The 25,666-nt window shown below is 29.1% G+C and overlaps 2 protein-coding genes and 1 long non-coding RNA gene across 3 annotated transcripts; 1 reads left to right on the top strand and 2 right to left on the bottom strand.

The window, feature by feature from the left end:
* Positions 1 to 59: 59 nt before the first annotated feature.
* LOC129306882 (high affinity sulfate transporter 2-like) lies at positions 60 to 4,896 on the bottom strand. The gene is made up of 13 exons (XM_054947661.1): positions 4,209 to 4,896; positions 4,065 to 4,113; positions 3,481 to 3,685; positions 3,048 to 3,222; positions 2,878 to 2,943; positions 2,682 to 2,795; positions 2,487 to 2,603; positions 2,278 to 2,404; positions 1,902 to 2,188; positions 1,397 to 1,587; positions 1,206 to 1,291; positions 1,048 to 1,124; positions 60 to 417 (listed from the first exon to the last, which is right to left on the bottom strand). The coding sequence occupies exons 1-13, from the start codon at positions 4,551 to 4,553 to the stop codon at positions 277 to 279; spliced, it is 1,980 nt and encodes a 659-aa protein (XP_054803636.1). The 5' UTR covers positions 4,554 to 4,896; the 3' UTR covers positions 60 to 276.
* Positions 4,897 to 16,284: 11,388 nt separating this feature from the next.
* LOC129304524 (heavy metal-associated isoprenylated plant protein 35-like) lies at positions 16,285 to 20,167 on the bottom strand. The gene is made up of 3 exons (XM_054944210.1): positions 19,844 to 20,167; positions 19,108 to 19,183; positions 16,285 to 16,561 (listed from the first exon to the last, which is right to left on the bottom strand). Exons 1-3 carry the CDS (start codon positions 20,165 to 20,167, stop codon positions 16,440 to 16,442), a joined length of 522 nt encoding a protein of 173 aa, XP_054800185.1. The 3' UTR covers positions 16,285 to 16,439.
* LOC129304525 (uncharacterized) lies at positions 19,175 to 23,704 on the top strand. The gene is made up of 4 exons (XR_008591707.1): positions 19,175 to 19,541; positions 19,864 to 20,269; positions 21,496 to 21,636; positions 23,282 to 23,704. It is a non-coding gene; the product is annotated as an uncharacterized LOC129304525 (long non-coding RNA).
* The last annotated feature ends 1,962 nt before the right edge of the window (positions 23,705 to 25,666 follow it).

The following is a 25,666-nucleotide window of genomic DNA, read 5'->3' as shown; positions in this document are numbered from 1 at the left end:
TTAGGTGGTTGAGATACTCTCGAGATCAAACTAAAAGCACAATACCACATAGAATCAAATTTAAAAAGAAAAAAAGGCCATTTCTAAAGGATAAAGAAAACTGACATAATAGATCAAAATGACCATTATTATACACTGCAGCTTTCTTTTACTACTGCGTTATTTATATATGTATATGTATATCTTCAATGCTACAAGGGAAACAACTTTTTTCCCCTTGTAATTTCTTTAAGTGAAGTTGATCACAAGTCAAAGGAAGCTAAGTTGGCCTAAGAATCAGGGCAATTCAATGGTTGGACCAAAGGTAGCAACAGCATCAGCTACTGTAAGAAAAATCTTATCTTCCCCAATTAAGTCTGTCAGTTTTGATGCATGCAGCTTCTCCATCACTACCGTCCCAGGGTTTGCCAACACGAGCTGTGAAAAATATCCACAGAGACACGCAGACAATAAGTATTATGAAGACCTTGAAAAGATTCCAACAACCTAACAGAATGATTCCCAATGGCGGGATGCCATAGGATCATGAAAGTCCTTCTTATAGAGGAAAGATTGCAGATTCGATCCTGCCAGATGTTTGTGTGTATCTATCTGTAGTTGTAGTCGTCCCTAGTTTTTTTAAAAAGAAAAAACTAACAAAATCATTGGTCTCAGAGTTCCAAACCCGTTTTGATACAAGTTCATTGGTTTTTCAGTTAAATTGGCTAGTTTAGTCCAATTCTAATAGCACTGATCCAAATGTATCTCACAGTAGGTGGTTCATAACAACTTAAAAATATTACTTTTACCAAGCTTGGATCATAATAGGTGGTTCATAATCATCAGGCGTTTGGATCAATTGGTTAAAGAGTTGATCCAGCTTAATTAGAGGTCTCGAGTTTGAGTCTTGAGAATGCAACATCAATTAAATTTTCAATAGGAGGTCTAACTCTAGAAAAGGTACTCATAAGATGCTAACTAGATTATTTTGGGTCAAAGACTTTGGATACTGGAGCAAAAGGGGAAAAAATGATATTTGTTGCAGCAGATACAAGAAGAGGAGTTTACCTGGACTTCTCTTTTCTGAAGGCTCTTGTGTAACTCTTCAAAGGCACAGATGCCACTAGTGTCAATGTCAGTCACAGCTGCAACAGTATTGTGATTCCACGAGTTAATTCCTTCAGCAAAACTATACTGAATTAATTGACTTCAAAAGAAAAACTTACGGGACATCTCAACTACAAGATATTCTGTTCTGGGTAAGTTGTTTTCTTTCTTCTTTTCATCTTCATCGGTCAGCCATCTCAGAATTCTGCAAAAGTTGATTCAACCAGTCATGATTCGTCTATTTATCTGCTATCTTATTTTACACTGTCTTCACATTTCATATTGGAATTGAGAAATTCAAATTAATCACCTCTCCTTGATGTAGTTGGAGTTTGAGAAGTAAATTGCAGAATCAACTCTGATAATCAGTATGCCAGGAACCTGTGTTGCTTTTGGGTATTGTTGAATGTTTCTATAAACACAAGTTTCTGGAACCCTCCCAAGTACTGCTGTGCTTGGCCTTGTTACTTGTAAAAGGATCTTCGCAAAAGATATAACCACCTACAAAAAATTTAAGAAAATACTGCATAAATATCTCAAACTAAATACAAGAGATTCTCAAGCAAAAACTTGATCTTAAACAAGTACATGCATAGGTTAAGCCAATAATAAATAGACACATGTGATGTTGGGCAAAATTGCAATGCAAAAACTCAGTTTAAAAAACCGAGTTTAGCAAAGGCAGCTGAACAAGCTTTCAATAAAAACTGAATTTACAAAACTGGGTTTGGAGCTCCAAACTGTTATCCAAACATAGGCATAAGCTAGTGTTTCAAGATTGTCTCCCACTAAAGATGTGGCAAACATATACTTACTGCAATAAGAAGGCCAATCTCAACATTCTTGAAAATGACACCAAGGAAGGCTCCCATGCAAGCTACAAAGTCAAATTTGTCAACCTTCCAAAGCAGAATAGCAGCTTTTATGTCCACAAGGCCTATTACGGCTGCAATGATAATGGAAGACAGTACAGCGAGTGGGGTGTACTTGAACAATGGTGTAATGAGTTCCAGAGTTAGCAACACAACAATGGACATGACAATATTTGACACAGCAGTATTACAGCCAGCCATGAAGTTCACCGCTGAGCGAGAAAAGGATCCTACATCAACACCAGAAATGCATATCAAGATGATGACTCATGACAAAACAATGTATTGTTTCGTCAGATATTGTTGAGTTCTTCCATACCTGTAGCTACATAACATGAAGTGAGTGATCCAATAACATTCACTGTTCCTAATGCCACCATTTCTTTGCTGCCGTCAAGTGAATAGTCTTTCATAGCAGCAAAAGTTCTCCCAATCGCTATAGCTTCCTAAAGTTGGAAAACTTGGCTTTGAATATCTTGCAGTGTTGTAAAAGCAAATGATTCTGTAGTTCATCAAGTATTATCTTACCGTGAGAGCTATCATACCAGACACTACACCAATCCGAATACCAGAGCCGAGATACTTTCCACTGAAGAATATTTCATTTGCTGATGTTGGGTTTACGCCTTTTTTTATATGCCTCACCTGAAATACAGTAGTTTCATTATGATTTGAAGATCATTTAGCTTTAATTGCATGGCCAAATTTGGAGTTAGTACTTACAATTGATACGCCTTTTTTGTCAGCGTGAGTAATGTAGACGAAAAACGTGGACAATACAACAGAGATCAAGGGGGCAGTTGCAGACAGCCAGAAGAATTTATTGTTCTTTCTAGCCTGTCCATCACATAAAAAAACTTGATATATACTTTCAATGGATGAATATAGCATTATATAGAGCCATGAATGGAATTATTACCATGTGCTTGCTTCCTAGAAGGAAGATCAAGAATGATACTCCTATGGCTATAGTCTGCCAGTTCCACTGTAAAAGCAGACAATGTTACACAAAACTTGTTAGTGTCTGTTGATTTTGCTTTCTTAAAAATCATGTGCCCTTTACAAATGATGGTGGGTTCAATTAATTACCCCATGGTGTGCTGTACTACAAACTGAGTGCAGGACAGAAACAATATCAGTCTTCTTGGTGAAATTGACTATTCCAAGTAGCCCTTTGAGCTGTTGCAGGCTAATAATAATGGAAGCTCCAGCCATGAATCCCACTATGGCAGCATGGGATAGGAAATCAATCAAGAAACCTAGTCTGTAATACAAGATTTCAGAAAGAACGAAAGCACAAGCAGAGTTTCTGTTAAGATAATTCTGACTCTGCAAGAAACAAAACACAGTACTGAAAGCTCAAGTTTACTACTGCATTTAGTTCAGATTTTCAAGTGAAGAGGCGTGAGGGAATTATGAATCTTCACTTAACAGTTTGATTTCATGTATGAAAAAGTGGTCAACATGTATAACCTCATCCTTTTAAGCACTTGGATTGTTGGACAATTATACAGTAACATACCTGAGAATCCCTAGGGCCATTTGAGTGATTCCTGCAAAGAAGGTGGCTGTGAGAGCAAGGCGGAGATAATCATGATTCTTATAGTCACTAATCTCATCAGTGAGCATGCTTCCAAGCAAGAGGGACACCACAGCAACGGGTCCTATGGCAATATCCCTTGAGCTTCCCATGAAAGCATACACCAACGGAGCCACAAAGCTTGAATCTGCACAAATTGATGGAAAATCCCCAAAACCAAATAATATAACTCAACTCAAGAACTAACATTTCCAAGTTTCTCAGAAGGCAAGAAAGCATAAGCAATGAGACCAACACATGACACAGGACAGTACATGAAAAATGACCAACAAACAATATTAAAGATGAGAACTTGGATAAGATTTTATTAATGTTCACTATTAAGTTCACACCAAAAAAAAAACAAAAGAAAAGAAAGAAACCCATAAAAATTTGACTGCTCAGGACTGCATTACTGACTTTTCAAGATACATTCATAGACAAGTCATTATTACACCTTTTTAAAAAAAAAAAAAATGTTTGCATGTTTTGTGGCATGGAGGGAGAAAAAGAAAAACCAAACTCACATAGTGCATATTGAGGATCCAGATTTGCAAGCTTTGCATATGCAATATCCTGTGGAGCAGCAAATGAGTTAAGTCCAAAACCAGAAACCAATGTTAAAGGTAATACTTATATGAATAACACCGTTACTAAGATGTGGTCCTTACCTGAGGAATACAGAGAGAAGCAATGGTGAGTCCAGAAACAAGATCACCTTTGAATTTATGAAAACTGTAATCTCTTCCCCATTCAAGGATTGGGAACACAGCTTTAAGTCCAAGAACAAGCTTCCTTGATCTTGGCTGGTCTTTGAAATGGCGTAAACGATGGTCTGAGAAGAAAGTCTCCCTCACTGCATCTTTGATCTCCTTTACAAGCTTCTGCTTTGGAGGAGCTCCCACCTTGTGAATATACAAGGTATCATCTCCATTCATGCCACTTGAAGCATCATTACTTCCCATTTTGTCCATTACCTTAACTTTCGCAAGCTCGTCCCTAAAATGACAGCTCATGTATCCCTGAGATGGCTACTATCAGTAATGGCCTGAAAATCAAACAGATATTATGCAGAAAAGTGAATAATGTCAATAGAGCTCTCTTTTGTGCCCCGTCAACTTCTTTAGAAGCTACAGAGTCTCCACATTTTGTTATGTGAAGTTGGTGATTTCAAGAATGTTCTTTTTATCGAACACTAAACTAACATGAATGCAGATGAAGATATAGAAGAAGATGAATAAATAAGCTGTGTGAAATATGAACTTCAGGATTGCATGGTACAGGAATCATGTGGTGTCAGTGTCATGGAGGTAATGGATCGAACATGAGATGAATGAAAAGAGGACGGCGAGATACCGAAAGGTTGAGAAGCAGAGAACCAAGGAAGTTGCATTCTCATGTGAGAAAGCGAGTGCTTATATAGTGATAGAAGTGGCAAGTGCTGGCTGGCAATGTCAAATAGGTAGTGAAGTGATACACGCACACACACTATATGACATGGTTTGACCTTGTGGAAGAAACTAGATTCATAGTCATAGACTACTGATTTCTAGAACAAACAATACATTTGGATATGTAATTGTTTAGGGTTTGATATTGCAGTATAAACCAGGGAGACTAGATTCAACCAATTTTGTTAGGACCTATTCGGTATTTGAACTTGTCGAGCCATTGATTCACAAAGTTGTGGTTGGCTTGGCCTCAGTTAAAATAATATTGTTAAATAATACATGTGCGAAAAATAACTTGGACAATATGTATCTATATATTATCGTACATGCCTAAATATGTCTAGTAATATTTGTTCATATTAGTCTCGTACATGTCAAGCCAATACAAACTCATACATGCCCAACTTAAAATAATATTTATTATCCAATATAAATCACCAAAATCATCAAATATGCCATATTAGTTATCCAACCAAGCTAGTATAAGCTTCTACAATTAACCAAAACCACTAATAAATTATGATATATATAACATTGAAAGAAAAAAACCAACGTAAAGACAAATAAAAATGCAAAATAAAAGTTTTTTTTATTATTGATTTAAAAAAAAATGGTTTGGGTTGATTTTAACCGATTTACATTTTGGCTAGTTTTTAAAAGTTGTGGACCAGATATGTGGCCAATTCTTGGTCCAACTGATCTAATCCAGTTCTGATAACATGGGTCAAAAACAATAAAGCAAGATATCGAGAAGGACAGGAAACCAAAAAGAAAGAAGAATTAGAATTTCACCTTGCCTAGCTAGATGCAAATTTTGTGGAAAGAATGGCATATTTCTTGTTCTCTACTCACATGGTTTTAATATTATTAGTATAATATTAGTATTAGTATTATCATAATTGTAATTGTCAATCTCTATTGACTAAAGAAACAGGTATTTTCAGTGGCTCAAACGATTTAGGCTAAATTAGTAAATAGGAGAAGTGCGCTTTACATGAAGGTAGTCAGGATTGAGTCCAGGTTCACAAGATGCTTGTTCAATGGATGTGGCTGCCTGATTTGCAATCTAATTTTGGAATTGCAGCGAACAAAGGCAAGAAAGGAGAACAAATACTTTTTTGTTTTTTAAATTGGACAAGTATTTGATTTTAAAAAAAAATCTACAACAAGCACTTTAATTAAAAAAAATCGAAGTATATACTCCCTCCATTCAATATTCTAAAGTCACCAATTTTAACCAAATTACATTCTTAATAAATTAATTAATTGTTTTAAAAATTACGCACTCTTTTTATATTTGCCTTTATTTAATAGAATGTCTCAATTAAAAAACTTTATTAATTACACTCCTTAATTAAGGCTATTTGTAGAAAAATCTCATTAAATATTACATCTATATTTTTTAACATTTCATCTTAGAAAAAATGCCTTATATTTTTTAAAGGAGTGAGTAATTTTTTTTTTCAAATAATAATAGATTAATAGTAGTGAAAGGCAATGAGCAATGACAAGAATACAGTATCTAATATCTCTTTTTTTTTTCATGAAAGAAAGATTGTTTTCTATAAATGTTATAACCATCCTTGATGTCTAACATTTTCTTGAGAAATTTTAGCGCATGAAGGAATTAATGGAGCCCATAAACTTGTATTGATTCATTGTGAAGTAGGAAGAGTAGGGAAAAGAACGTCTTTTTGGCTTTACAAAATCTGGAACTATGAAGCCTTTTGACTTTATATAATTTCATGGTTACCAATTACCATCCATAGTTGGGTTGGTAAGATGTGTGGAGGAGGAAGACGACTTTTTGTCTACTAACTTTATAGACTTTGATTGAAAAAGAAAAGGAAGCAGAGGAGTACCATCCAAAGTGTTTGTGAGAATCTTTATAATCTGATATACAACTAAAACCAGGTCTCCTACTTTAGATGAAATTTAAAAAAATGAGTCATATTATTTATAACTTATAAATAATATAGTTTGTTAGATTTTTTTTAATATTGTATACTCATGATAATATTTTTTTTTCTTATGAAAAATTAGATGAAGGTCATGCATTGCTCAAAATCTAAAAAATAAGTTACAATTTTCGTAACTTATTAATAGAATAACTTGTTGGAGCTTTTATATTAGATAGATTGATTTATTTGATTTTATATGAATGATTTATATGATGCCTTGCTTGGGGTTGCTTGGCATGGAGAAAGTAAGGAGGGGAAATACAACTTTTTTTTTTTTTTTGGATGAAGAGGGGAAGTAAAACTTTATTTTCAAAAGCAAGTGACCTGCTTTTGTTTGTTTAAAACATAACTAATTATATATCGAAAAATTAGAAACCCTATTTTCTATGGAACTTGGAGAGTAACTTCTAAGTAAAATTTTGGGAGACTTTTATTAATTTTCAAAAAATATTTTTAATAATTAAACTTACTAAATTTAAAACAAGAATTTTGTATTATTAGAATTAAAAATTAGTTGACAACATTCTAGTTAACCAAGATTTAATCTATGACTCACAAAGTTGCAGGTTCAATTTGGTTGCTAATATGATAATTTTACTGATAGAGGATATGAATCTAAAGCCATGTCTTGAACTTGATAAATTTTCGAAACCCAATTCACCTATAATCTTTTGTTCTTAAAAAAATTGAAAAATATTTTATTTGTTTTTAAAAAAGTAAATTTAACTCCATGATAAATATAGCATTAGACATGCAACAATATGCATAAACTTCCTAAAAAGTTAATTTTCCAAAAAGTATACTTGCTTAATTAACTTCTCAAAAAGTATGAATAGTTTAACCAAATGACTCTAATCCAATTCACCTTGGATTTTTCGCAATATATAAAAAAATTGTCTAGTTCAATTTCAATTCTTCCCCTAGTGTCTCTTAAAAAAATTATTTATTTATTAATTATTAATTAATTAGCGGTGAAGTTACTTCAAAGAAAAAAAATACAATAGTATGTTTTGGTACTTTGATTACATGTTATTTTTATTTCCGATAATTTTATTTTGTCGTTGTTAGTCCCTTTAGTTTAATCCGTTCACAACACTGTTTCTCATAATTTTAAAAATACATATAAAGGTCATGAGCTAATATCGACAAAGTTCATTTTGTTAATGTGTACCTAATCTCACCAGCTCCCATTCCGTTTAGGCCAAATATATATATATATATAAAACAATCCCTTGCCTTTAATTTTATTTTTAATCACACCTAATATTTTCATCATTTCTATATTAGCATAGTTTAATCATGTCAACAAAAATGTTAGCAGAGTCCTAATAAAATTAACTTCATTAATGCTAATTCATGATTTTTTATGTGAATTTTAAAAATTATAGAGATTGATGTTGCAAAATAATCAAACTAAAAGACTATGAACAACAACAAAAAATATATAAAACTAAAAAAAAAAAACATAGTTAAAGTACAGGAATTGATTGTTTTATTTTCTTCTGCTTTGAACCATAACATTTCTCATGAAATGCGCGAGTAAAATATTAAAAAAAGCACAAGAGAAACGCATGATTGGAAGATGTGCAGTGATTAAATAGTATTCCTTCCGTTTAAAAATATAAAATATTTTAATTAAATTTATTTAATTATTTACTTTTCAACTAATTTTATCTTTCTATATTTATCCTTATTAAATACCTTACAATAAATATAAATTCATTATCAATAGTGAAATTGTTAGAAAAAAGGCAATGATTACACCTTAAAAGACTAAAAATACTTTACATTTTAAATATCTAACTCCTCAAAAAATATCTTATATTTTTAAATAGAGAAAGTATTATTTGATTTTATTTTGTAATAATAAAAATGTTATTATCTAAAAAAAAAGAAATAAAGTGATAATTTCTTATAGATATTATTACGGTAAAGACCTCGACATAGTGAGATTTAAAAGCCTCCATATGTCTAGGCAGAAATAATAAGTCATACTTTGTATTTATTGAACTAAATTTTGACTCTCATTAGAAAAAAATAAGTTATACTATTCATAATTTATCAACAGGGCTAACGAGAATTTTTTTTTTTGGTGGGGAAGAAACATTTTCTTATATATGAAATTGTGGGAAGACAATTTTAAGGATACTGTAACTTTAAGTCTCTCAAAATTATTTTTTTATTGACTCGGTTGCTTAAATTTAATTTTTATTAATTTGGACCTTAATTATCAATTTAGTCCCAATTCTCAATAACTCTTTTTTTTTTAACCAAAATTATCAATAACTCCACTACTGGCATCTAAACCTCTTATGAGAAGTGTAAACTAAATATACTTCTATAAATTTTACTAAAATTACAAAATATTTTTTATTTTCAAGTTTATAGTTTTAAAATTTTATTTAAAATTATTTTAATTTTTTATTAATTTTTTTGAAGAATAGTAAAATATTTTTTATTAATTCAAACACATATTTTTAAATTTTGAATAACTTTTTTTTGGAAAATTTGTAAACGTTTCGAAATTTAAAAAAAAACATATGATTTTAAAAAATATAAATATATGTAATTTCCTCGTAGGAAACCAGCCTACCTTAATTAATCTACACTGACCTCTTTCTAAAATAATTAAAAGAAAAAATTTAACTCATCCGTTCCCAAAGACTGGAAGACACCAGATAAAAAACTGATAATAAATTAATATGCAAAGCAAGACTCAAAGAATAATAAAATATGGATACTATATAAAAAAAAGACCTCGAATTGAAGAACTCTTCCAAATTAAATCAACACGTTTATAAGAAATTAATTTCTATGTTTCAGCTTCCTTATTAAATCATCCAACATGTATATATATTGTTCTGTCAAAAAATATCCCATACATCCTCCGGTTAACTATCTTATCGAAATCAAAGAAATGCAGCTAAATTATTTTTCAATTTTCTCTTATTAAATATATCATTTTTAAAAAATACTTTATCTTTTATCTATAACATTTTACTCTAGTAGTAGAAAATTATGAAAGAATAGAATTAAAAAAATTAATTATTAATTTTTTTTAAAGTGACTTGTAAAATTACAACTAATTTTTTCTAACTTATATATAGGACTAAAAGGAGTATATTATAATTAAAAATGAAAATATAAACAAAACTCGTCTCTCCATTTGTATTCTTAAATAACACTTATAATAAGAAAAAAACAATTTTCACCCCAAAAAAAACAGAGAAACAAAAACAAACAGACAAATATATATATATATATATATATTCCTCGATCATTATAAAGGAAAGAGATGAAGAACTGCAGGAAATACGAAAATATAATTTTAGGGGGCAAAAGAGAAATATCTGAATCTTACCTTCCGTGGTCGTTCATGTTTGAGAAGCTTTCGTCTTTCTCGTCAATGCTTCAAACTTTCATTCTTTGGACATGAGCTTATAGGGCGTCGTGTGTGCTAGAGAGTGTGAAAGAGAAACACAGACAGAGAGAATATAAGTTAAAAAGGACGAGATAGCTTCTGAGTATTAATTAATTATTATTGTGTAATTTCACGTAACAACAAAAAGCCATTTAATATAAAAAAAATTAATTTATTAAGCAATCCTATTCAGGGATGGGGGAAAAGTAATAAGGTCATGTTTGGTAGGTTGGAATTGTGAAGATGAAAATGAAATTGAGATAAGAATCTGAATAAAGTGATGTTTAGTAGATATGAATTACAATTCTTGGGAATCCTGATTCCATAAAAAAGGCTGAATTGAATTTCTTATTTAAAGCTATGGAATTGGGAGCAATTCTATAGAATTGTAACATTTAAGACACTTTTGCCCTCATACAAATTCCAGAAGATAAATTTGCCCTCAAAAAAAATAAAACCCTCACCTCACTCACATTCACCGTCACCTCAGAAATATATAAAATGTTATAATATATATATATATATATATATAAGATAGTATTATATATAATATTTGTATATAATTTATATATTTATAATATTTTTTGTAAAATATTTTACTGGATTTTTTATTATTTAGGAAGGGAAACTTTTGATTTTCTTGTATTTCCTTGCTACCTTTATTAAATGTTTTTATTGGTACACAATTAAGTTTTTATTATGTTTTATTTTAATTTTTATATAGGGGTATTTTTGTCTTTTAAGTATAATTTCATTTCCATGTCTTGCATACCAAACAAAAGTAATACAATGATTCCATCTAATTTTTCTGACATACCAAACATACTTTTATAATTCAATTCTATTTCAATTCTGATTCCAATTCTGATTCCAATTTCAATTTTAATTCCATCAAAAACTATTCAATCATATCAAACAGGGCCTAAGAGTTCATTTTCAAAACTATAGTTGCATGATGTTTGCTTACAATATGATTATTGAGGAATTTCTTTGTTTCAGTTTTTGTTTTATGAAAAAAGTCATTTATTTTTTGCAAAAAACTATTTTTTTTGAAATTTTACTGTCCTTGTTTAAATTTTTAAAAAATTTAAATCTAATAACAATATATTTCTAATTAATTTAATAAACCATTTTGAAAATGAATGCAAATGTCATAAAAAATGGAGATACATAAAGATAAATAATAAAATTTTAAAATAGTTAAATAATAAATTATTTTTATAAAACATAAATCTATGAAGCCAAGGACGGAGCTAGGAATTTTTACTAAGAGAGGCTGAGATGATAAAGTATACTCCCTCTATTTAAAAATGTAAGGCATTTTTTGAGAAGTTTGATGTTAAAAAATGTAAAACATTTTTAATCTTTTAAAGTGTAATCATTATCTTTTTTTAAAAGTGTACCTATTGATAATTTATATTTATTGTTGGGTGTTTAATAGGGATAAATATGAAAAAATAGGATTAGTTTGAAAGTAATTAACTATTTTTTTGGGAGTGAGATTCAGTTAAAAATGCCTTATATTTTTAAATAAAAAGAGTATATGATAATTAAAATAAAGTTATATGTATATATATTACCGACATAATATAAATATTTTAACATATATATTTATATTCAATTTTACACATATATAACAATATATAAATATATATTAAGTTTATCTCATTGATTTTTTATGGGATAAAAATTATTAGTTGTTATGTGTAAGATAAATGTTTTTGCAATTTCCTTCTCAATATAAATTATTATTAAATTAGTAAAAATTTTATCATCCCTGTGAGCATTAAATGATTTAAATACATCATTGAAATCTAAATTTATATTTAATATAATAAACTCTATTACTTGCTTATTAAATTTATTATTTAATTCTTTTAATTGATAATAGTAGTAAATAAATATATTAACACATTAATAATGCTCAATTGTCATAAAATTTTTATATTAATAAGATGAAATTATATTAGAGTAAAAATCATTTATATCGTAAATTTTAATATCTTAATTATTTAAAAAGTAATTTTTTTAGAAGAATATCTTCACTAAACCTCTCAACTTTTAGATAAATAATTTTATGATAGATATTAAGTATATAACATTTCATATATATTGAAAGTTTTATTGCAGTGCTTAACAAAGTTTATTAATAATAATTTTCATAATTTCTTTCATTAAATGTAAAATGAAAACAAAATAAAATGACATCAATATTTTAAGAGCATGTATAACATTATCTTATTTAAAATAAGTAAATCTTATGACACTCATATATTTAAGCTATTGAAATAGTTGCTTTATACACACGTAAAAGACTAAATATATAATTAAAATTAGAATTATATCTAATATTTCATAACTTTTATAATGTACCAACTTATGAAAGTCAAAAATATATAACCCCTACATTTTATTAAGAAAAAATTAAAAAAAGTGAAGGGGGCCATGGCCCTTGCCAATACCCCTCTTTACACACTATAATATCTAAAAATAACTAATTACCAACCTTTTTTTAATTATTGTAACCAAATATAAAGCAATGTCTTTACTTTTTATAACATTTACTCCCTCCCTTAAAAAATATAAGGCATTTTTTGAGGAGTTTGATGTTAAAAAATATAAGGCATTTTTAGTTTTTTGAGGTGTAATCATTACCTTTTTTCAAAAGTGTCCCTATTAATAATGACTTTATATTTATTATAGGGTGTTTAATAAGGGTAAATATAGAAAGATATGATTAGTTTGAAAGTAGATAACTACTTTATTGTGGGATAAAATTTGATTAAAAATACTTTATATTTTTAACGGAGGAAGTATACAATATAAATATCTTTTTATAAAACCTATACATTATCTAAAAAATTACTTTTTTTATTTTAAACAAATGAGCCATACTCCTTATGAAAATTTTAATAAAATAAATTTCAAAAAGATGATGTAAACGTTCATTTTTGTTATACAATTCCAGTTATCATAAAAAAAAAAAAAAGTAGTTAAATGGGGGGCTCTGGACGCTTGGTTCAATTAGTTAATAATATTAAATTAATTTATTTTGAAATCTTGAATTTAAATCTTAAAATATATAATTATGTCAAATAAATATATCAAAAACTTTTTTAAAATACCCGAGATAAGTTGCCATTAATATATAATAACAATATTGGGGTCCGGATTGTTAAAATGAATTTAATAATTTAAATTTGATGGTTTTTACAAATATAAATTAATTGTTAAAATTTGACCTCAATGATCCAAATTTGCGGTGGAGAAATCGTAGTGGAGAAAAATATCTTTGAGCACTTGAAATATCTCTTGTCCCTCTTTGAAAAAAAGGAATTTATTATTTCTCCGTCTTTCGCTTTTTTATTGTCATTTTCTTCGGCCCCCAAATATGAATGAGAGAATAAGGAATTCCTCCAAAATGTACAAATTTTCTATCATGTCTTCAATAAAGTTGTATATTTCAATTATTTTTTAATTTAAGTATTGGTTAATGATGTAATATCTATTATTCTCTCTGTTTAAAAATGTAAGATATTTTTTTAAAAAATTAAATGTTAAAAAATATAAAGTATTTTTAGTCTTTTGAGGTATAATTATTTTCTTTTTTTTTAAGTATCCTTATGAATAATGACTTTATATTTATTGTAAGGTGTTTAATAAGAATAAATATAAAAAGATATAGCTAGTTTAAAAGAAAATAACTACTTTATTGAGATGAGATGAGATTAAAAATATTTTATATTTTTTAATTAAGAGAGTATATCCTTATCTATATTCTATGACAATGATCTTTTCTTTATAAAATGAAATCTATCATTTAATAAAATGATAGATTTCACAAAACATTTATCCGCTTCACTTTTTTCCTAAATTGTTTTTATTTGTAATAATGATTCAAACAAGACTGGAAAGCAAATTAACAAACTACTACTGGTATTTTCAATTTTGTCCGACCTAATTATGAGACTCGATTTTTTTATTCACAGATATTAAGAAATTAAACATGTTAGGTTAATTGATGTCTAACATATTTTTGTTTCTTTTCAATTTTGGCCTCAATTATATGTCATAAAGGGCATTATAATTAGGATCACCAACCCCAATAAATTGGCTCTTGTAATTAGGGATTATTGTTATTGCCCAATAAAACAAGAATTATCAAAATTAAGTGACTTTGGCCTATTTAGATAATTCTCAAAAATACATTCAAACCATATTTGAGATGCCTTTTTATCAAATTTAATAAATAGTTAGATCTTCTAAATAAAATGTATGTTCGAGTAGGGGAAAAAATTAATTTTTTACCCCAAAATTGATTTTTTCAGCCAATTTATCCAAACACCGAGAAAGGCTCAAAAATCGATTTTGAGACAAGACGTAAGCTCTCTCTGTCAACTTTCTGCCAAAATTATTAAAAAAAAATGATAAAGAAAGGCCCACAAAAAAATTATAAATAAAGTACATAATTTAATAAAAATAAAATCAAACTCTCTTCTCTCATCTTTTTTTTTTAATAAAATTCAGATTTTGTATCCTCAAAAAATTAATATTTGATATTTAAGAATTAAATTATACAGTAATTTATATAGCTAAAATTAATTCTAATTGAATTATTTAAATATCTTCAATTATGTTAAAATTAATTTTTAAAAAACAATATCTAAACAGATTGCGCTATAACATAATCAATTATGATTAAAATCTATCACTTAATTAATTATTTTTATAATCTATTATACCTAATTAAAATTCAAACGAACACAAACTTATTAGATATAAACTGAAAACCAAACAAATATCCTAAATATAGTCACCATGTTATCATTTTCCCTTCATACAAACTTTTCACAAAGAATTAATTATATTTTCTTGTCAAATCCTTAAGTGGGTTTTAAGCATCAATACAAAGTATTTTCTAAATAAAAAAACGCATGGTTTATAATGTGTAAATAATGTTTATAAAAAATCAAAATCATTTGTCAAAGATATCTGTAGAGTAGAGCGATTTTCTTTTCTTTTTCTTTTTATTATTTAAGTTCAACTACAAAATCAAGCAGGCAAATAGTAGTTGTTTAGGCTCCGTTTTGTTATAAAAAAGCAATAAAATAAAACGGATTGAAAAAATTAAGATAAAAAATAAATTAAATCACATTTTTATAATAAATATAATAAAATTTATTAATATTATACTAGAAATGTGGGAATCATTATATCCTCAAAAAAATTTCATGAATCATGATTCTCAACTCTATAAATTAAATTACCCCTTCCTTTTGTGAAAGTGTTTATCTATCTCTTTGATCATCTTATTTTTACTTTTATTTTTTCAATCAATTTCATTTCATTTTTTTACAGTAAGCAAATGAAACCTTAAGTTAATACAATTAAAAAGATATCAAAAATTACAATTTAAAGACTCGCACCAATTATTCCATCCATCTGGCATTTCTTCGAACCAGTGAAAACGAAAGAACATTAGCAACTGAGTGATATCCTTCCAGACCAAGAGAGATTCTGGATTTGCTTTGGATTTCCATGGCAGATTTATGATAAGCTTTGAGTCCTTAAAAACTAATGAAATATCACAAACAAAAAAACAAAAAAAAATCCTAGAGGGCCAAAATCTTCCAAATCGGTGATTCACTTAATAGCAGATCTCAACTCTTTCAAAAGAAGGGCTAGTGGATCGCCTTTAGTTAGGTCAAATGATTTTCTTGTCATCCAAAAGACATAATATTCATTACCGTGTGTGTGTGTCTTTATATAACAAAACCTTCACCAAAAAAAAAAAAAAACATAATATTCATCACCGTATATATATTGAGTCCCATGAAGAGTGATTGATAGGTTTTTCCTCTTCCTATATATCAAGTGATGATTCCTGGTTTTGATGATGTTCAGAAAAGCATCATAAAGAGATAATGTTACTAAATAATATATGGGAACACAGAAAGAGAATAATGAGATTTCAAAGTTTATGTATATATATATATATATATATATATTTTAATTTTAACTACTGAAATAACACTGAATCAGCAACAATGTAATTTTTAGTCTAATGATTCAACAAGGCCAGAACTCAGCCCTTTTGACCTTTGAGATGCTCTCAAGAACTCCCACAGGAGATATGTGCCCCATCACTGTCACCCTCTTCGTCTCCAAGTCAATGCTGAATGATGTCACCCCTTATACATACATGTATACACACACAAAAAATGTTATTATTCATTAGCAAAGCTCCATAAGTAGAGTATAAGTAACATCAAATTTTGATTCACCTCAAAATGTAAGCAAAAATTAAGAAAAAAATTTCATGCTAGGAGCTAGATAGAATTGGTTTATAAACAAAATAATATAAGTAAAAATAATCATAAACATAATCCTTAAAATTTTAGGTTGAAATATTGTATAATCAACTCACTTTTATATTTTCGTTCAATTTTTGTTTAAAATTGTTTTTTTCACAATCCAGTAGAGTTCAGGGAGGAAAGGTAAACTTTAATCCATAAATTTAAACTAAATGACATTCTAATTTGGTCCAAGCAAGTGAGGGAATGGATATTTTCAAAAAAAAAAAAAATATAAGGTATGTTTTATTGAATCTCACCCTCAATAAAGTAGTTACCTACTTTTCAACTAACTCTATCTTTCTATATTTACTCCTATTAAATACCTTATAATAAATATAAAGCCATTATTAATAAGGGCATTTTTAGAAAAAAAGGCAATGATTACACCTCAAAAAATTAAAAATATCTTACATTTTTAAACGGAAGGAGTATAATTTTACCATAAACAGATTTTAATTATATTTATATTTATGTATAACATATCAATTCGATTAAAAAATTGTACCATTATTTATAAGGTATGAGCATTATTAACCTGCCTCACTCAATGCAGATCACATGAGCGTAGTTTTGGTTACATTTATTTTGTTTTTTTGCCAACAGCTACATTTATTTCAATGTAGGAAATGAAATATGTGTGTGTATATATATATATATTTATATTTATTGTTTTGTCAGAAGGAGTGAGTAAAAGAGTTTAATAAGAGTCAAACACAAAAGGTTCTGTTCAGTCAAAAAGTCATGCGTGTGATATGGTAACATAATTGGGGAGGTACACCACGTCATCCATTATTGGTTGCGGTTGTATTAAATATAAATTAATTTTAATATTAATAATAATAAAAAGAGAAAAGACAAGAAATTAAATAATATTTTATTATAAAATAAAATTATTAAAAATAAAAATATACAATATTTTATTTGATTGCATTTGGTGCAATTTGATTAGATGGTACATAAATAACATGATATACCGAATTTATATAAAAATTTCTTTTCATGTATTTGCTACTTTCAATCTAGGGGTGAAGATGAGCTAGATCCAATTATGCTTTGACTAAATAGGCTTGAACCTATGTGATATATCAAAAGCTTAGACCTAACTTAAAACCTATATAATGCCTTTTTCACAGTTCAAACCTAAGTTTACTTAAAGTATGACTTGGTCTGGAAGTCTATTTAAAAACATACATAAAAGTATACATTTTAAACAAGCTTACATAAGCTCTAAAAGTCTCATATAAGTTGTAGGATTATTAAAGATTATATATATACAACCTAATGTACCAAATAAAATGCATAATAAGTAAGAAGACTAATGAGCTACAACACAATAACAAAATTAAAATCAATACATGTGTAAGTCTAATCTAATTGAAAATATAATCAAGAAACTAGAAATGAAAAAGAACACATTGATTAAAAAGCAAAATGTTAAACTGACATATCATAAATTCACCATACAAAATATAATAAAAAAGAACATAATCAAGAAAAAAAAAACTATCTAATGCTTTCAAATTTTGATCTAAAAAAAAAAGAATGAAAAGGGGCTAAAGAAATGGGTGAAGTTGATTCTATCTAAATTTCTAAATTAAATATTATATATTACAGCATTATATATACATAATATATTATATAATAATATGCATGTAAATAGGTTGACCTATAAAGCTTATAGGTTAGGCCTTATAAAAATAGGCCTAACCTATTTGTATAAATAAAACTAATCAAAGATCTAAATTTGATTTAACTTATTTAGTAAATAAATTAAGTTTGATTCAAAATAGATTCTTAGCCTGTAAACCTTTTAGTAGCGGCCTGATCTACTTTTACCCTTATTTCAATCCCACTTTCAAAATTTCATCATTGCATTTCAATTCATTAGTTTCTAATGAACAGAAATAAATGGCTGTGATGTTAGTATTCGAGGTAGTTGAGAAGGCATGGCAATCTAATCCAATATAATAATACAATATTCTACCTCCATCTTAATATAAGAAAAAGTTAATCAACCTCAAATTTATTAAAAATAATAGTTATATCTTTAAAATTATTAAAAAATGTAACTTTTCAATTTTATTCTTCTTTTTAATTAATAATTATAATAAATAAAATAAATTAGAAAAGAAATTAATTACTCTAACTTTTTCTCATATCCTAAAAAAAAAAACTCATAAACTTGGCAGGAGGGCGTATGCATATATGTGTGTGTGTTTATTTTTTTATAATATATATGTATATATATTTTTCAATGCAACGGTCATGATAATATTGGTATTGGTAATGCTACTTAATTTATTGATTGATTAAACAGAACATTAGGGTGCAAAAAGTTCGAAGAATATTGCATAAAATAGACAGATGAGGATGATAATTACCTTCCATCTTGGAGAGATGCTTTTTGACTTTGCCAGCGCATCCTTGACAATGAAGAGCCACCTTCATCACAACCACCTGCAAAAACAACAATCATTCAATATTCCTCATCACTTCACTGAAACCCGCAACTCTGTTATCAACCATCTTCTTCTTCAATCAAATCCCTCTGCATCTTCTTCTTGCAATTGAACTCAAAAATTGAAGATATCCTTGTTTTTATTTGTTAGGAAGAGAGAGAGAGAGAGAAATGATAGGGTACATGAATAAAATAGAAGTTTCACACATAATCATTTTGCGTTCCGTGAGGAATATTCATGGGGAAGGGTCAAGGGCAAAGGCACGTGAAAGATCTTGGAACTTGACAAAACTGCGCGATACAGACAAATTATGGAGAATCCTTATCTTCTTCCTCGCTCCACCTGTGATTTATCTGGTATAGTCCTAATCCTTTTGATCTAATAGTAATAACAAGTCATTGATGAAGGAGAAAAGGGGATTGTTTTCTTCCTTCAGTCCACTTGATCTTGCCCTGCTTTTTAATTTGGGATCCAGACTTTGATCACTTTCTTGAGAATCATCGGACAAAAAGTGCAGCTATGTTGTAGCATATTGGCAGTTCTTTAATAAAACTGAATTGAAAACTTGATCCGATATAGTAGAATACCGAGCGTGCATTAATTACAATGAGCAAGAGAAACAAGAGAATCTCCATAAATATGTAATAACTTAGCTGACCTGAAAGACTTGATCTGTAGGTGTTTGATGAAATAGCCTTGGCGCTTTCTCTTGATCTAGACTTCGCTCCCTCTTCTGCTTGATCTTTGGTACAGGAACAGACAGTGCTTTCTTATCAGCAGGCTCGAACCGGCGAGGCTCAATGAGTTTGGAGTACTTAGGGTAGTTGATGAGTCTGGTATCATCTAGAAAAATGCTTCTGTCAGGCCTTCTAGGCACTACCACCGACCGATGGTCGCCGGTGCTCATGCACACCGCCGTTGATGCCTGAGAGTGGCACATGAAACCCCTCCTCATTTTCCTGTTAGTGCTCTTCAGGCTCATGATAACGTCCCAGAGAGATACAGATAGAGAGCCTCTAAAGGAGAAGATGAATAGGCGAAATGGTGAACAGAAGGTGTAGACTTTATCACAAGTTTTTTGAAGGTAACAAAAGTGGGTCTATTATGAAAATATGGTTTTTATTTAATCTAATGCAAACATGATGGTTCTTACTTCTTAACTGAGAAACAGTAGGAGAAAATGACAAGATGATAGGAGAGACATGCTGTCATTATGACTTAGCTAACAATGGGTTCACTGGCAGTGTAGAATCCTTTTGTCATTATATGTATTCTGCATATGCCTATGATCTGAATGGATCCAAGATCCTGTCCTTTTCAGTTGTTAATGCTGCAAAATTGGCAACGACCCTTTTTTCCATGAATATTAGGGATATTTTATTAAACGGTTGTTTCACTGGGGGTGAAAATAAGAGGAAACCAGAATGAACACCCTACGCTAGTTTCTTCTCCGTAACCTTATTTGTAGGTGTAGTCATTTTCTTTTGCTTTCTCAGAGAAGTTGGCCACATAGTGAAAAACTGAAGGCGTAGTTGGAAATACATTGAATGGTCAAAAGAGTTTTAGGCGCAGAAAGGGATTAGAACAGAAAAACCAATGAGCGGAAGATGCAGACTGAGTTTGCAAATGTTGAGTCTTTCATAAACAGAGCTGGAAATGCTGACAGCTAACTCTTCACGGTTACATGGCCTAAAGAGTGAATGGGTAGAAAGAAAATATTCTCTTTTTATGGCAAAGCCTACAGTGCCAAGCTTTTCAAATTTACCTCCCTTGTTTTAGAAGGAAAGAGAGTGATTCCTTTTTAAAAACACGTGAAGTTTATTCAGACTGAGAGAGCTTTTATTGTATTTAAGTGGGTTCTTAGCCAATAACATGGTGAACTCCGCTTCTGAAAGCGCTCGAAAAAGAAGACTTTTTCTTGTTAACCCAAAGTTAAATCCTTAGAGTATCATGTAGCTCGTCAAGATGGCATGAAGTTCACAACAGTGAAATTAGGAGAGAGAAACTGATGGGTCCCAAACTATTGGATTTCACTCTCCTCTTTTCATAACTTAATCTGAAAGCTCACTTTAGGTGATCATGATTTTTATGTGAAAACAAACATATAAGTATCTTCTGAGTTTAGATCTTCCTAGTTTCCCATTGAAATAATAGTGCCAATTTGGGAAATAAGTAAACATAAAATATATAGGATCCATTTCTATGATTTTTTTTTTAATAAGCTTTCGATGATGATTTTATTTGAATGTGTAAGATTTACTTCAATGAAAGATGATATATTATGTGTTTATTTTTCTCCAACATTATCAGGTTCACTGCTCTGGTGTATGGTCGTAGCTGGTGAAACAGAAACAGAGCTAGTTACTAGTTAGGACCAATGGCATTATATTTTGATCATGCATGAAGTAACAGATATATGAAGCATTCATGGGGTAGGAGATAATGACAAAGGTAAGGTCATAATCAAGTAATGTCGTATATTTTATTTTAATTCTGAATTTATTACCCATACTTAACCATATTTAATATTTATCTCCCAAAGGCAATATTCTTGTCAAGAAGTATAAAGGTCAATGCTTCAGAAAAGGCAACATTTCAGAAAGGTGGCTACCAAATTATAATCATAAATATAATTATTTCAAAGTTTTTACTTAGCTTTAAAATGTGAATGCCAGATTTTTAAAAAGTTAGAGTTTGAGAACTTTGATATGAAATTTCTTTAAAGTTTGTTGTAATTTTTTAAAACCTGAGATTAAACTTAGTAATAACTTAAATTCTTATAAATAACTATAATGAGCCTATTTGGCAACCTGTTTTGAAAATAATTTTTTGTTCTTCATAACAAAAAAAACAAAAAAAATCTGTTTGATAATGTATTTTTAAAAAGTATTTTGAAAAATAAAAAAATAAAATATTATTCTAAAGAACAGAAAAATGAAAATAATTTTCAGATGTTTTTGAATTATTTTTTAAAAAATAAGAGAGGATGGTAAAAACACTTATTTTCATTAATTTTTTTTTGTTCTCAAAATATATTTTACAAAACACCAATTCTTAGAGCAATAAAATAAATACACTTTCAAATAGCCCCAATATAATCTTTAGATTCTTTAATGGACACATTGTAAAATTTTGGTCCTTAATTTTTCCAAGTTGTTTTGTGCCAGTTGCTATGAAGGGGTAGCATTAGCCCAGAAAATGCCAATATTATTTTTTTTTCCTTTTTGCATTTTTCTGAATTAGTTTATCATTAATTAATAACGAAGAACAATCCCACATAATAAAATCAATCAAGAGTAAAATTATCAGTTCCGAATGATGATTGTACAGTATACAAAACATCAGATTTAGGGTAAATGAAGTAGTACCGATAGGAAACTAAGCATGGTGCTCTGATTCTGAACTGAACATCAGATTCAGAGGCAGGCTATGAAGAATGATTTTCTGGGGAAAAAAAAATTGACTTGTACCTATATCAAATATGTAGCTGATATATGGCATCTATATTGCTGACTTCTTTTTTTCTTTTTTCTTTTTAATAAGTTTTGAAATGCACAAGGTACATAATAATTATAAAATTTATGGAGAATCTCAATGATATACAAAGAGATGAACATTGAAGTTTATATATTTCATATAAACGTTTATTTCTCTGTTATTAATGATTTGGTGAACTTTATACAATGATGAGGGCAATGAACAGTGAGTGCAATAAGTACTGGAGCAGCAACACTAATAGTGCATAACTACTTTTACAGAAGAACACCATGTGAAGTTATTAATGGGCTTCAGTCTCTTAATTCCTTCTTCTGCACCTTCTGCTTTTCAAAAGATGTTAAATCTTAGGACCACCATAAAACCTTTAAGGTTGACCTTATCCTTCAACCAAATACAGATAATCCAACCCCAGCCCCCTCCCCCAAAAAAAAAAAAAAAAACACACACACCCACACACAGACTTATCCATCAACGAAATACAGAGAACCCACAACACACACACACACACACACACACACACTCACACACACACACACACAGTTTTAGTCAATGAGGACCACCATAGCACTATATCGACCCCTTGTGCAAGTTGCTGCAGGAACTTTTTGCTGTGACCTAGAAATCCAGCATTTCAGTTGAAGTACAGCACTAGACTTTAATGCAGCACCCGCTTTCTATATTGTGTCCTTAACTTTGATCAAGATTCAAGAACCTCCATACTGAAGCTTCGACTAGGTCTAGATCGCAGGTAAGAGATTTGGAAAGGAAGATCTGGAAATGCAAGGCTATAGATATAGCCACAACATCATTCAGGTGGAGAGGTGTTGGATACAAGCTATCATTCTTCTGGCACAAGTCAAGGGCTTGACATGTCATGATTAGATTTAGCCTAGAAGAAGAAAAACTCCTCCTCATGTAGGAGTTATGAAAATTATTGGTGCTTGCGTAGAGAGGATTTGATGTAATATGGTCTTGTATTTGAATCTTTTAAATTGGAAAAGATTTCATGTTGGGAGAGTCATCCTCATTTAGAGTCAGAGAGCCTAACGATACTTGAATATGGATAATATTAATGTCACAAAAAATGACAATGGACTATGAAATGCTCTCTGGGGTCATTATTGTAGGATATTTTCAACCGTTTCATATATATTAAGAAAAATTAATTTTTTTCTTGATATAATAAAAAAGTGCAATGTGTTTTTTATTTTTATTCTTGACTTTTAACTAATAATACAACTATATTAAATATCTTCATGTTAATTAAAAAGGGATAAAATTGAAAAAAAATAATTTAATTATTGCAAAATGTCTTATATTTTGAATAAAAAATTATTTGTAAAAGGTATCTTATAAATAGGATCGGAGGCAGTAATATTTAATGCCAAATTTTTTTGTCAAAACATCTACTGCAAATTTATTGTTGCAATTTTCATTCCCAACGATCTTTCTTCAAATGCGTGATCATGTGTTTATAAAAAAAACTCGATAGGTTTCTCCACACATTGTATGAGATATGATAAATGAGCCACATAAATAATAATATATGGATGGTGTAAATTTTTATAGTTTTTATAATACATGTTGACCTGAATTGAATTGAATTGATTCACATTTTTTGCAATCACAAAAGCTTTCTGTTGTCTTTTTTTTTTTTTTTTAAGTAATCAATTTAAACACAACTCACACCCAGATGCCAAAGCATGATTTGAACCTTGGATCTCATGTGTTGTAGAGAGATGACATTGTTACTGAGGCAACTTGCCATTAGTAAAAATAAGTTTTATGTTGTCAATAGAAAATATTGGATGAGATAAATTTCTCCTTGTTTGGTAAACTGGATCTGGGTAGGGACATGAGAAATCTCTTAATTATTGGTCCTAAGAAAATATAGGATGATCTAAATTTCTCCTAGTTTGAGAATCTTGTTTCGTAAACTGGATCTGCGTAGGGGCATGAGATATCTCTTAATTATTGGTCCCAAGTTCTACAACTAAATGTAAAATAATGAGGTGAATTAAGTCCCTAGTCTTGTGTTCGTATGAAAAGGTCATAATTTTGGAATCTAGACAAGGGTCTGGATTTGGTGAGCACGGACTTCACTGCTGCACTGGGTCTGATCTTGCAAGTGTGTGTGTTCAGCTTCATCCCCTTGCATTGTTGATTTTACAGGACATCGGGATCATGATCCAACGTCATTGGCAAGGAAAGCTTGCTGTTTCGGCGAATCGGCTTGTTTGGTTTCATGGAAAAGTGGAAGATGGAATGGAAGAAGCTGTCGCGTCGGCGAGATGCTCGTGTTTGGTTTGAATGAAACTAGACTTGATAATTTAGATCATGATCGATAGGACCAACCTGAATTTATTTAAAAAATTTAAGCCCGAATTCAAAAATACTAATAATTTTTTATTGTTTGAGTTTATTCGGGTCGCATGAATAGGCTCGAGAAAATTCGAGCCAAGTCAGATCTCCAAATAGAAAAAAAATAAATTTTTAAAAATATATATAATATAATAAATATTAATTTTTTTATATTATTGATTCTAAAATATCATATATTTAAGTGTATTACTATAGTTATTTTAAAAAAATAAAAATATATATATTTTCTTATTTTTATTAATTTTAATCAAATAAAATATTTCAAAATAATAATTAAAATATATTTTAATATTGATTTTTATATTTTAAGACTCAATTTTTTCAAAAAAAAAAATTTGAGTCATATACACCATTTTCTTATCCAAAAAATTATATTTTATATTTTTTATAAAATAAAATAATTAATTTTAAATTAAAATAATTTTAAAAATAAAATTTGGACATGTACAAAATCCTAGCTCTACTACTAAATAAATATAATAAATAAAATAATATTTTAAATAATTATTTAATTATTATCCATGACAGACTTGGTTAAAAATTAATAATGAATTAAAGTAAATATCTTTTATATATAGAGCTTAAATAATATAAAAGGTTA

This window comes from Prosopis cineraria, unplaced genomic scaffold, assembly GCF_029017545.1.
Source record: "Prosopis cineraria cultivar Desert tree isolate PC_DT_omini unplaced genomic scaffold, ASM2901754v1 PC3, whole genome shotgun sequence".
Taxonomy (NCBI): domain Eukaryota; kingdom Viridiplantae; phylum Streptophyta; class Magnoliopsida; order Fabales; family Fabaceae; genus Prosopis; species Prosopis cineraria.
The sequence above is the reverse complement of the archived record's forward strand: the minus strand, read 5'-3'. Positions and strand labels throughout refer to the sequence as shown.